Raw genomic sequence first — 14409 nt, 5'->3', positions numbered from 1 at the left:
CTCTCCTGAAACCAGACCTCAGTGAAAAACATGTGTACCTTAGCTTCTCCCAGAACAGAGGCCTGTGCTTCACAGTATTTGTGTACATGTGTTTGCTTCGACTTGGCTGGTGAATGTGATCCCAGGTATGAAATAGAAAATGAGCTTTTTTGGTGCTAAAATGAGCATTGAATACCACTGACTTATGTGACCTTAAAAACACACTGGAAATTATTTATGGAGCAGTGAAGTTGGAAAATAAAGGTCCACGTTGGCCTAGATTAGAGTTCTGAAAACACACGTGCTCCAACATTTTGATTTTGTTGTTGTTATGTAGTCGTAGATCAAGTGGCAATTGGTTGTGATGTCACCCACTTTGAAGCCATGTTTACTTGTTATAAACAGTCTATGTTGTGGATGGATCACTCAGTCAGATCAGGGTTCTAATTGACACATTTGATTTTTTAACTGCTTTTAATCAACTTCCTTTAATTAAACAGCACTCACAAAGTAGAGTTGATTATGAAATCAACCACACAGTCAACATCTACATGGTGGACATCAGTGTGCGTCGTTTATGCCACAGTGGGTGTAACATGAGTCGAGGAATGAAGCGTGCACTCGCATTAATAAAGCTGAGAAGAATATTTCCTCACACAGCTGTTGTGTGCCTCGTGTCATGACATTCTTCACTGCAGCGAACACACTGTGGCATTGCATTCCGACAGCACTGAATGTCAAAATGTTGCACAATATCCATTTTCCATCATCCAGAGGAAGTTCATTTTCACTGAGCTTGTTGCACTCACCAAAATAAATGCACCCTCAGCTCTCCATGCATAAAATCCACAACATCTCCATCTTTGCACCAAGACTCAAGATTCAAGAAGTTTTTATTGTCATCATAATGAAATTTTTGCAACTGCAACTAAAAGAATGACTTTTGAATTAATACAGTTTCAGCAGTTATTTAACTGATATCACCTGCTCGGGGGATGCCACAGTCACCAGTGACATGTGGGGAGAGACTCAATCAGTCAGATTTACAAATATATTGTCGTTTTTGTCAGGCTTCCTTCTTCTTCTGAACGATAGGTGATGAGTTGATGATGCAGGAAAATACCTCACTGACACAGGACTTGTACTGAACAAAGGGATTTTATTTAGTTACAAGTCAGGCGTCAGAACCAAGCCGCCACAGCAGCTTGGGAGAATGTGCTCCTGCCGAATCTCCGAACAATTCTGCCTCAGAAAAGCAAAACTAACATTATATAGATTCTCTAGCCTTCCTACTTGCAGGCATCACATGTTTCGACCCCCGCCTTTCTCCTGTTTCCATAATGTAACGACTTGAAAAACAAGTTGGGTCCGGATATACCATACTGTCCCATGATCTTTAAATTGGACAATATCACCATTTAATCAAACAAGAGACATCTATATTTCCTAACTAACCATATCCAAGACAGACCCTCAAGCTTCTTGTCCTATACAGGATGCCTATTGTACAACGTATGGTCTGACTTGTCATGTGTCCAAGAGACCCTCTTGTCTCATGTTTACTTATTAATGTAAATCTTTAATACGTTTAAGTATTAAACATTAGTTGCGTTAATGTGTTCTTCTTAGTTCATATACTTCAATATGAACCCAAAACAGTAGTTTATTCAATATTCATTCGCAGTATGCACATGTTTCATATCTATAGGTAGGGTACATTTACAGTATAATGGCAAGAGTGGAGAGAACACATTTGCTCTGCACCCTCCAAGCACCTGTTGGGCTCACATGCTCACACAACGAAATATGTCCCACACATTCATGAAAGATAATAGCCAGACTGTGGAAAGTCTGGGTGTATAATAAAGATTAGATTAAAGAAAACAAAGATTATATTGGCGACATACAGAGAAACAGGCGCGCATGCATCAAGCCTCGGATTCAGGAAATACACAACGTTCAGGGATTTTAACTATAAAAACTATCAAAATGTTTGGAATCAAACAGAAAACAAGGCAGAAGGAGCATTCGCCAGGGTCTTCAAATGCAGGCAGAAGGAGCATCATTTAGTGCAGGATTGTGGCTGGTGCTGCTACTAGCAACGGCTCCATCGCCAGTAGCAGATGTTTCTGTTGGCACAATCGTCCTCCTTCCAGCAGTTGTTAATGATATGAAAAACCATCATATGTTCACATTTCAGACTCGCCAAAAGCTTAATTAAGTCATTTAGATGAAAGCCACTGCAAGAAGCCTATAGTCTTAAGCTGGTGGCTTACATCAGCTTCCACAAATGTCTCTTCAGGACTTTCAAGAAACATGCAGGTGTTCCCTCTTAATGGAAATGGCTCTATGGCTTGACAGGGGCCAATCATAGAGCCCTCAAATTATTAACAGGCCTTTAGCATCTCTGACCATCAAGATGCATTCACTGACCTCCAGGAAATCTATATCGTACTTAACTTTACAGATTGTAACACAGGTGTATTACACATAAATAGTGCACCTGTGCCCCCCACACGAAGGTCTGCCAGGTGTTGTTTTTTGAGTCTCTACAGTGTGGATGTTTTTTTATGACACCTGTATGTGGCCCATTATTTTATAATCCTGTGGGAACATCTATTAATCTCCAATGATCTTACCAACATGAAATTCGCTAAAAAGCAGTCACAGGTGTGTGTTACCTACTGTATTCTAGCACAGACACAGGGACCTTCAGCAATTCCATTAGTTGGGGAATGTGGATACACATGCTTACAGCAGCACAGCAAACCAAACCCCAGCGTCTCCCTGCTCGACTTCACATCGTCGCTTCAGCAGATTCCTGACGTCCCCCTCACCCCCCAATGCATCATTCATTATCATGTTCACAGGCTTTCTCACATCGTGTGCTTGAACAGCAAAGCATAGCTATGTGCTCATTCCCTCGCATCTCACCTCGCCTCGCCTCCTGCAGTTCAAGAGTGTGAGCTCAGGCTGACTTGGTAACGCAACAAAGATGAAGGGTTTTTTCACACTGTGGGAAAATGACTGTAATTCTGGCCGTCTCCTTCCTGCATGAGTTGTGTCTAATTTGTGTCACGGCTCATGAAAGGACACTACATCTGTCAAAATCCGGAACTTTCCAAAGTTCATCAATCATCCTAACCTGCCATTTCTTTCTGTGCCCAACTGCAGAAATATAGTGTGCAGAATCCACAGACTGATGTGTATGTCACTTTCCATTGCAGTTACCTTTTTCTATGGCTTTTTTGTTATCTGTTTGCAACACAATGTGACCACTGTATCTCATTTATAATCAGATCATGTCTTTTGTGGTTGTTTTGCTTCTTACAAATTCCATGCTTCTGTTTTATGTCTCTCTGTTGCCTTGATTAGTGATGTTGCGTGGTCTCTTTATGTATCTCTGTTGTCATGTTCAGTGTGGTCAGTTGACAGACTTAATAACAAAGTCTTTGACCCGTGCCACGCACATAAACTGTTTTGCAGCTCACCTTCATAGTTGCTGGTTGCATTGCTCTTGTATTTTCACTTCACAACTGCAGAATTTACAAGTGACAATGCAATTTGAATGAATGAATTATTAAATTCATTAATTAATAACTGAATAACATTTTTTTGTGAGACAAACAAAAAAACATCTGAAAATATAAATAAAAGATAAGAATATAATAAATTACATCAACAAGCAAACATTTGCCACACCACAGAACAAAACTAAAACTACATCTAAAATAAAAATAAAAGAGGGGGAAACAACTCATAACTCCATTGCTCTTTGTCTGAAAAGAGTCAGAAAGATGAGGGAAAAAGGCGGCATTTGCATGTCTTGCACACAGTGCCAAAAAGCTCGTTGACATGGTAACCTCTCACAGGGCGAGCTGTTGAACTGCTGCAGCTGCTGAGCCAACCTCTGACTGACCTCTTTGAGTGGATCCTCGATGACTGCACTAATTTCATTGGAATGGATATTGTTTTTGTGTTTAGAGTTTAGGCTTTAACACAGATGCTCATCAAAGTCATTTCCCAAATTTAAAATGTGGAGCACTCAGTGTCAAAGTCACAGTGTGTACTGTATGTGGTAAAACACTGCAGTGTGTTTCAGCAGCGTTGTAAGGAGAATAAAGACTGTTTACTGGCTTGATCTGACTTTGTTCCAGTCATTTAAACATGAAATGTCAGACTTGGCTGCCGCTTCTGCTTTTGACCATCCATCAACCTCTGACTGCATTTGTTTAAACATCCACCAGTCAACTGACACAACACATTACAATACAATTTATAAGCAGCAGAAAAACCCTTCCACTGAAATGAGTTTTTACTTTTTTCAGGAGGGGAGCTCACTGATCATTTTAATTGTCCTTAAATTGTTTTCCCTCAATGTCAGCTTTGTTTGACCTTGGTTTACAATCCATTAAGTTTCTTTTTACACTGAAGTATGATGCCAATGTTAAAAATACTGTCATGATCCCAGACTCAGGGACTGCACTCTGGTAAGAAGTAAATAGAGATTTACCTTTGGTAAAACCTTGAAGTGTAAGTGAAGCTTCGCTTAAATGAATGTTCCATGAAGTCAACTCATTGCACCTTTAAAAACTGCCACACAGACCACAGTACATTTGCTATGATGTTTATTTATTTATTTTATTTTTTTGAGTGCAATCACCAAAACGTATGTGTTATTGTTTTAGAACATACTGTTTTTAATGGACAAACTAAAGCTCATTTGAGATTTAATGATAATGAAAGGCTACTAGAGATGCTTTAGCAGGTAGGATGTGTTACTCTGGGAAATGGGCCAAAGCTGATTTGAGCACAGAGAAGGGAGCTGAGGGATAAGTCTTAGAGTTGAGTTCCAAAACTGAGCCGGGTGGGTGCAGAGATGAGGCAGGTGGGATTGATGACAGGAGCCAGCTTTGCTAATTACAAGCACAGGAGAACAGTTATAAGCAACACATCCAAAAAACACAGAGTAAGTGTTCAGAAAGATTCAAAGGTGCCTAGATACACAACTGACTTTGCAAACATGGTCTGGCAGAGGAGGAACCAGGTATTTGTAGGCAGAGATTGATGAGGATGCATGGCAGCTGGTGACCTGACTACACACAGAGGGAAGGGGGAGGAAAGAGAGAGAGAGACTGCCAGCTGGGCATGAGCAGAGGCCCTGATACAATCCTACACACTGTACCTTTAAAACATTAAAATGAAAGCACAAGGGAAGCCTGTGTCAAACTCAATCTGGCCTGTCATTTAATCGTATTTGACCAGTGAGATAATATGTTCTGTCTTTCCTGGTCCTTCACTGACACACTTATTAGGACCACACATCAAGTTACCTTGCTGTATAAGAAATAATGAGTTCAGCAAATCATGTTCTGTTCTACTGGAACACAGCAGAGGAAATCAGGCTAAGAGAGATGGAATTGAGATGGCGTTCAATGGAAATTCATACATGAATTTCAACACTATTTACTTTTACATTGATGTTCTGTTGTGGGAACTTATATAACAGTGGTCCAATGTTGATATTTAGCCCTTCTCAGGCTACTCCATGGGTAAATCAATTAATTTTATTTCATGAAAAAGTATCCATTACATTTGCTAATATATGTTAACATGACACAGCTTTAATTTGTTTGGTTTGTTTGTTTTTATTCTGAATTTCACATTATTTGACTTGGACGCAGTTATGGCCCCTTTCTGTAATTGAGTTTGACACTTAAAGCAGTGTTTCTCAATCCTGGTCCTTGTCATGCATGTTTAAAGATGTTTCCTTCTCCAACACACCTGATTTAAATGGGTCATTACCAGGCTTCTGCAGTGTTTGTTGATGAGTTGTTCATCTCAATCAGGTGTTGGAGCAGGGAAACATCGACAGGACAGTAGGTCTTAAGGACTAAGGATTAAGAATCACTGCCTTTGAGAAAGGTACATTTGATGTAAAAGAGCATTTTAGCCAACAGGTGAGCAGAAATGTCATGTAACACTTGTCTGGGTGCCTCTAGTATGCCTTGCTTCAAAGAAAAAAGGCTCTCCATTTACCAACTGTTCCATCAACACAATGAATTTAAATTGTGTACGTAGGCCAAAAAAAGAGTTAGCGATGTTAAAACCTAAAGAAAATATAGCCTCTAAGATAACTAACCATCCATTTTCTACTGCTTTTTCCACACATGAGGGTTGTAGGGGGCACTGTGACATAGGGTGAAAGGCGGGGTACACCCTGGACAGATCGCCAGTCCATCACAGGGCCACATATAGAGACAAACAACCATTTACTCTCACACCTACGGTCAATTTAGAGTGTCCGAGACCTGGACCTAGAGACCTAATCCTCAAATCTGCATGTCTTTGGACTGTGGGAGGAAACCAGACAGAACATCACTTGTTGCAAAGGCAAGAGCAAGCACTACACCAACCATGTGGCCCCTAAGATAACCAGATATTTTTATTTTTGGTTCAGGTGGCTTATGTTTCACTTGACTTGACAAATAAATTTGATTCAATTCAATCATTTTGATATAACTCAGACGGTGCATGTACAGAAGAGGAACCTGCCAATCTACTGTGCAAGTCCTCCTGTAGCAGAGTATAATAAAAACAACTAGAGCTGTTCATTATTTCCTCAACTGTCTTTGCATGTCTTTGCAAGAGTAGCAGAACCCTTTAGCTGAAAAAACATTGCAGCTGTAGTGTCGGACAGCATGTTATGATACGCATAAAGTATCGCCCATGGCACCAATAAGCAGCATTCCCCAAGAAGGCTGTAAATGATTTAAAGAAATAAAATGAGTGCAAGAGTCTTTTCTTTCTCAGTAGCACAATGATAATGGGTGCAGTCTGTCCACTATTTAGTGCTGAGGAGACAGATTTGGCCTCGGATTTCAATATAATGTTCAACAGGCCAAAAACATGTTTTGTGAGCCCACTGTGGTCCAAAATATTGTCCGTCCTTTCGTCAAAGTGAACGTTTGCACTCAATTTGGAAGAATTATCTCAAGCCATTCTTGCGATATCATGTTCAGAAGACTCATGCAGTGCCTTCGGCCACTGGCTGCTGTCACCAGGCCAGAATCCTAATAAATCTGCATGTTAGGAGAGTCTAGCTTGCTGATGTTACTCTGTGGCTGAAGGCACTGCCTCACAGAGCGGCTCTGGCTGCAGGCTCTCAGTTTTATTTTGATAAATTCAGTACCAAAATGACAATCTGTCCATAATCATAATTACAAACCCTACACCACAGGCGGCTTACCACTTTGTCTGGGATACGTACTGCAGAAAAGCATTATCAGGAACTGTCTATGGCTCTCCCTCTGCAACGTAAATATATGGACAACCAGATAAGCGTCTCAATTTAGCTATCAGACAACGAGTGTGTTGTCTCGACAACTTAAACAAATTGATATCCACCACCAATGTAGGACACCTTGATTTTAATATTTCATAACGTATGATATGTCAGTGGTGCCAGTAGAATAATGTAGAGGCACTACATTATTCATTACATTAACTTAATCTGCTGCAAATGATCTGAAAGCGTGTGCATTAGTGCTCTCGACAGCAATTTTCAATCAAATGGTATCTTAGCAATGGAGTGGGATTTTACAGAGTAAACATGGTGCTTGTTGTCTCTAATATTAAAGAGAGGTGTTTTTTTGATTGTGATTCAGGGATATTTTTTTTTTCCTTTCCATTAGCGATAGTACCTGGTACTTTCTTTTAGTACCTGCTCTGATGAGGTTCCAAGCGAGTTTGGCTTATACTATATGTGACGTCGTCAGACTGCCGGCCACTGATTGGCAGAGAGCGTCGCCAACGGAAGAGAACAATGCTGAAGACATGCGTTAATCTGCAACATTTACCAAGGAAAAGTCTAAAATCTCAACTTTTAACAGAGGGGACTGATGAAGTTAGCGACAGCACGACACCACGGTCGCGAGCGATGAGCCGCATCACAACCCCATCTGCTGTCTTCCAGTTCAGTTACTGTGTCAGATGGAGTCTGTGCTCCGGTCATGCAGGAAGTACTGAACAATTCTGCGAACAAATCTTTTTAATTAACTGAGTCTGATGATTCAAAACAACTGCTTTATAGTCTTTTATAGTCACTATAGTCTGTGTGTGTCGTGTATAAAACGACATGCAGCCATGCTATGATAATTCCACCCATGCTATAGCTATAGACAACCATACCAAACCGTGCTGGGACCGTATAGTGGAAAAGTGCCAATACATAGCGAAGAATGAACGTGAAAGTAGCAGAAACAAGAGCAAAGTTCTGCAAAGTGCAAAATGTATATTTTCCCAATCCAATTTTAGAATATCTCAGTCATAAGTGGAAATATTAAATTTTACACTTAAAGGCTAAATAAACTAAACTAAACTAAAAAGTAGACAAACAAAACAAACACCCAGGACCAGATTTTACTGAAGCTGCATCAGAGACTTGAAGAAGGATCCCACCACTGAGGCAGACTCCCCCCTCAGCTGCTGTGGGACAGGGAATGGCACTTACAAGATGTGCCAGAAAGAGGGGGGCTCCCGGCCAGAGCCTGATGCATTAACCATGCTGTTTAAGACTCCATGAAATAGTCCACTTCTGAAAATACAGGGTTCATCCAGGGACGATGTGGACTTTTCCTCTTTATTTCTGAATCTTTTGGGAGACTAACTTTCAGTAAGTGCTCCAGCTCTGAACGGGGGTGAAGGAGCAGACAGAAGAAAAACATGGAACGTTTTCAACTGGATTTGGTCGAGTCCAGTGATTCCTGTGATAGGCAGGCCAGGATCACTGCAGGGGGCACACGGACCGACATGACCTTTGACTTCTGTGTAATCCAAATGAAGTGAAAATGAACAGTAAAGGTTTAACTTCTTTAGACCTCCACGAATATCTCTCTGAATCAAACTACAATAACAAAGGTAACCATGGTTCAACTGCCTATCTATATGTTTGAAATTTGAATGTCAAAAAGAAAATCTAATTTTATCGTTGGTGGCAGTAAACCGTATTAAAATGATTTATCTAAAATGGTATTCAATTCTGTAGAGTTGCCTCAAATATCTGCAACAACATTCTTGGGAATTGTTGTTGATGGAAGTTTAAATTGGAAAGAATGAATAGACTATGTAAGAAGAATAGTAAATAAATAAATAAGGCTTTTTCATTCCATTACTTTAAACCATCTCCTGAATCTTTAATTTAATTTATTCCTATCTTTCTGAAATATAGTTTGGGAAAGTACATTTCCTACTACATTATCAGTGACAGTGACACAAAATGTTGGTTCTCCAGACCAGAGTCTAATGTATCATGTGCTCTTATTTATCCATTAATGTTTTTCAAATTATGGATTATTTTGTCTCATCATCCAATAAAATATGCCTTCAAAATTAATGCATAATGCTTTTTAGGCACTATTTAGTATTTATTTTACTTTATCAGTTATTGTTGCACTATATTATCTGTTGTATTATATATTAGTTCATTTCTTTTGTAACTATTTTGCAATAAGTGTAGTTTCAGCATAGTGTCTCCTGTGAGAGTTTGTATTCAAATAAGGCAATCTACCACTCCCTGCGCTGTATCTATTATTATTTTTTATCTTTGCCATTTTTGTGTATTTTATTGTGCAAAACAAAATAAGTCAAATCAAATTGTGTGGGAAGGAAGGGGGATGAACTGATAACAAATAATAAAGACAACATAAACTAAAGGATGGGCTGCAAGTAGACATGTTGATTCATCTTTAAGGTTCATAAGCTTAAACCTAATGGTATAAACAATAGTTTATACCATAAATCATATATATATTTTGTCTCATTTTCAACAGATTTCAGTCTATATTACTGCACTTTCCCGGGGAGCTCCACTATTGTGCAAGATACTATTATAATTACTTCCCTGAGCCACGCTGTTGTGCTTAGTGTCAGACTGTACTTTTACATTATCAGTGACAGTGACACAATCACTCTGGTCTATTTTGAGTCAGCCTCAACTGTGTTCCCACTGTGTATTAATGTTAAACTCGAAACATCGTCGCATTGTAAGGGGAATTATTTATGAGCAAATGTGACATTTTTAGTGATATGCATCTTCAGTGTGTGCTGCAAAAATGGGGCTGAATGCCACACGCACTGTGGGAAAGACATGAAGTTGTCGAGATGTGCTGACAGTGAGTAAAATACAGAATTGCATGCTGTTGGTCTTATCCTTAAATCTCATGGGCGGCCTGGAAGTGTGTCAACCCTTACATGGTGCAGTCAGTGTTCATTTTGCTGGAAAAACTTAAGAAAAGAAAAGAAAAGAAAAGAAAAGAAAAGAAAAGAAAAGAAAAGAAAAGAAAAGAAAAGAAAAGAAAAGAAAAGAAAATGTCCCATCAAGGATTCATTTTAAAGTCTATTTAGACTGAAGAATATTATAATATTAACCTGATAAAGACAAAAGTCTGCATAAGAGTCTGCCATGTCAACGGTTTCTTCATTTTAACCTAAATAAAGGACATAAGACAAAGAAATAATCACGTTATATGATCATATATGTATTATGACATATACAGTGTGGACATAATCAGACATGTACTAGACATGTTCCCCCTCTAAAGTAAAATAAACCCAAAGAACGTGATGCACACACTGATGTTACCACATACAATCAATGTCTGTAGTTCTGCACCAGTTTTACTGGAAAGTGCTTTTTTTATGCTCTTGTATTGTTTGGGGTTTTTGTGGTGGTAGTGTTGGGGAGGGAGTATCCAGTTTGAAACAACTCCAGCTTGTTTTGTTTTTTTTATCAAGTTCTACTTCACTTTATTTTTACTTCTTACACTTTAACAGCAGCAGCAGCAGCAGCAGCAAGAGACAAGACCTGAACTTGTTTTTTATCAAGCTGTAGGTTTTACACAGCATGTGTGTATACTGTGGGTGGAAATTGCTAATAAGCCTCTCAGGTGTATAATTTCACTAATTATAATATGAATAGAATCACACACAGCTATTTTCTGCATGGAGACTCTGTATTAACTCTGTTATGATGCACATGCTGGACATGGCTTTAGGTTTAGGACATTTTAGATACAGACAGAGACTTATTTGAAGAAACTGTAGAACTTTCACACATTTAATAATACAATTATGATTTTATATACTGTACATTAATACACTTTTGCAATATCTGACATCAGATAAGGTATTTCATCAAAGGCAGGAGTTACATGTTATCAGACACACACAAAAAAAATACTCTTAATAATTATATCTATCTTAATGACTGTATTTTTAAATATATTTTTTTGGTGAATGTATTTTTTTAATTATTATTTTTGTGAATAATCAAATAAAATTAGACAAATTAACTAACAACCCAGTATTACCTTAAAAAAGAGAAAGATTTAACATTAGAGCAATATTGATGTTTTTTTTTCCTGCTGTGTCAACATTAAAAATAAATGCTGCAGTAAATGTTTAACCGTCCTCTCCGTGTCCTGTTTTCTCACACATTCCCTTCATAAAGCATCTCTGCAGTGTGCAGACACATTTGCCACATTTAGTTCACATGAATCCTTAACGAAAAGAAAACATCTCAATAATAAGAATTTCCATTTGAGTTTTAACATAGAAGCTCAGAAATCGAATTGTACATCAACAGAAAGACTTTAGAATATTTAAGGAAAACAAATTCATTTCATTTCATGTCAGTCAGATTGCATTTAGTGTTTATTTACTCTCCATCGAACCTCTTATTGGTTGTGAAATGATATTTGCTAGTTTAGCTTGGCGATGCTGCTGCTTTATACATTCATGAAAAAGATTTAAATATGAAGAAGTGTGAGGACTCACACACTAAATGAGTGTTGGAACCCCAGAGAGAAACAAAGGCGTGTATGCCTCAGGATTGTGACAGGAGGACAAGAATAGCTCAGGAAAACTGGTGGAGGATTTCCCCTCGTAGGTATTGACCAGTTTGATTTAAACCCTCAGAGAAATTTTACTGGAGCTAATCTACACTGTATTTTAGCCTGTATGTGCTTTAGTATCATCGGCTCTAAGAACTGGTATATTTTCCACGTTGTTACGGTTTGCTGCAGACGAACAACAAAAATGAAAGGTCAGTTTGAAGAAACAACACAGAGAAATCTTTGGTTTCCAGGTCTGACAATGAAACAAAAAGGATACTCCCACATTTAGTAAACACAGTACTGATGCAAAGACCTTTAAACATTTTTGTACATTCAATGTCTGTTGTTTGGGTGCCCAGGATGCATTAAACTTGCAGCAAGTTTTATCGAGTGTTGAACCAGAATGCTGTTTTCATACATTAAACAAGGTCAAGACTGTTGAGTGCACATGGTTTAGGTGCATTAAAACCAGAGTCCCTCAATCCTGGTCCTCAGGGACCCATTTCCCTGTGTGCACATTTTAGATGTGGCCCTGCTCCGACACACCTGATTCAAATGCTCTTCGTTCAGTGCTGCAGAAGCCTGATAATGACCCATTTATTTGAATCAGGTGCGTTGGAGCAAAGAAACTAGGCCTTTGCAGGGCTATGGGTTGAGGGTTGAGGAATACTGCATTAAAACAGAATAGTAAATGACTAATTCTTTCAAAATCAAAACAGTTGGCTTCAATAGAGAAAACTTCCAAAATATTTGGTTAATCATTTTAATGCATCAAACAAATAACAGTTTCTACGATCAAATAACCCGTCAATTATTTTCTCATTCATTGTAGAGCAATCGTTCAAAAATCCCTAGATCAGGGTTTCTCAATCCTGGTCCGGGGACCCACTCTTCTGCATGTTTTAGATGTTTCCCTGCTCCATCACACCTGAGCCAAAGCCAAACAAGACTGGTGTTATAAAAAAATGGATCCTCTGGAGACCTTGAATGTCTTTACCGCAATTTAATTGCAATGAATCAAATAATTTTATGCCATTTACCAAAATAAGTCCACTGCACTTACATTTTACCTGTTGGCACCACTACATCATAGAATTCATAAGAATCTATTCTCATGGGATCATGGATTACCTAAAGAATTTCATTACTATCCGAAAAAGGTTTCAGTCTGGGTTTGAAAGGATAAAGCAATTATCAACATACACCAGAAAAGACAGACGTTGAGGATAGTAAAAGTCAGAAAAGAGACAAACTGAAACACAGGTGTTACCAGTACTAAAGCAAAATTTATTAAAATAAACAAAGAAAACATCACACAGACAAAATAGCTATAAATCTATCATTTACCTCAATTTTGTTCTCATACAGCGTGTTTTACTCCAGACTTCAACAATAACCTTGAAAAGTGTCAATTTCAGATTTAGAAGGGTGTAGATGATCTGCTATGACCTTTAACCTGCCCGTCACAGTCACAAGTAGTAGGTTTATCTAGTTATAGTCAGACATTATTCCACACAGTCGCACACAAACTCATTACTCGGACCAATGTCTTTACTTTGGTCTTTTTGTTGTTGTTGTTGTCCAAACATGACAATGCACTTTACCTAAAGACAGCTGACTAAATAAGCAGTGCTATACTTCGTCCAGCACAGTCAACAGTTCACATATCATTGAAGTCTGAAGGACGAACATGCACAGACTCTTTATTTTTATTTACAAATCTGCAAAACCCAGTCCCATCCCCCTGCCATGTTGTTTTTGTGTGGAATTCCTCCTCTGGACGCTCCTCTCAATCAGCAGGAGTCCAGGTGGCAGTGAGGTTAGTGAATCCTCGTCAGCTCTTCCACAATCTTAATCACCTCATCCACTGTGGCTTCACGTTTCATGCCGCTGCCGTCATCGATCTGAAATTGAACAACGCCGATGAGCTTTCGCTACTGTGACAAACCCCACTGGTGTTCACTTACACCACATTAGATGGACAAATAAGTAGGTACTTTTTTTCCTTTTATTTATCTGCAAATAACCTAAATGCTTAACTACCACAGAGTTATTATTTTTTTTATATATAAAAAAAGAAAAATATTCCTGCTGGCCAATAAAGTAAACAACCAAAGATTTACTTTAACTGCAACTAATACTTGCAAGACATTTGACATTTTTGTAGTATATTGGGTTTTAAAATTATTTATTTAAATATTTCTATTATTATCTGGTCTGGTATTTATTATCTGGTCTAAAAGGAACACAAAGAATTGCCTTCATAAGTTGAACGTGATTCTTAATTGCAATTTGAACAACGTGAGAGAAGACGGACTCAAAGCAGAATAAAATTATTTATCTGCCAAAGCTGTTTGGCAGATATAAAAAAGAAAGGGCAGCACCACCTGTTCTACTATGAAAGTTATTGCCCATTCTTGCTCACACAAGAGCAGGCAGCTAATAAAAACTGTCAAAACAGTTAAAAAAACACAAATGACAACTCACTGATGAGTGTTACACTGATGCAGCAGATGCTTCTCTGGGACCGGTGTTC

The 14409-nt window shown here is 38.5% G+C and overlaps 1 protein-coding gene across 1 annotated transcript in view; it reads right to left on the bottom strand.

Annotated features, from left to right (window-relative positions):
* Positions 1–12622: 12622 nt before the first annotated feature.
* Positions 12623–14409, bottom strand: part of ddb1 (damage-specific DNA binding protein 1) — a 31448-nt gene continuing 29661 nt past the window's right edge. Inside the window, exon 27 of the mRNA XM_044030283.1 lies at positions 12623–13777. Coding sequence (XP_043886218.1) covers positions 13694–13777 — 84 coding nt within the window. The 3' untranslated portion in view covers positions 12623–13693. The remainder of the gene's footprint in view (positions 13778–14409) is intronic.

This window comes from Solea senegalensis, linkage group LG7 (assembly GCF_019176455.1).
Source record: "Solea senegalensis isolate Sse05_10M linkage group LG7, IFAPA_SoseM_1, whole genome shotgun sequence".
Classification (NCBI taxonomy): domain Eukaryota; kingdom Metazoa; phylum Chordata; class Actinopteri; order Pleuronectiformes; family Soleidae; genus Solea; species Solea senegalensis.
This window is presented reverse-complemented; position numbering and strand designations above follow the sequence as displayed.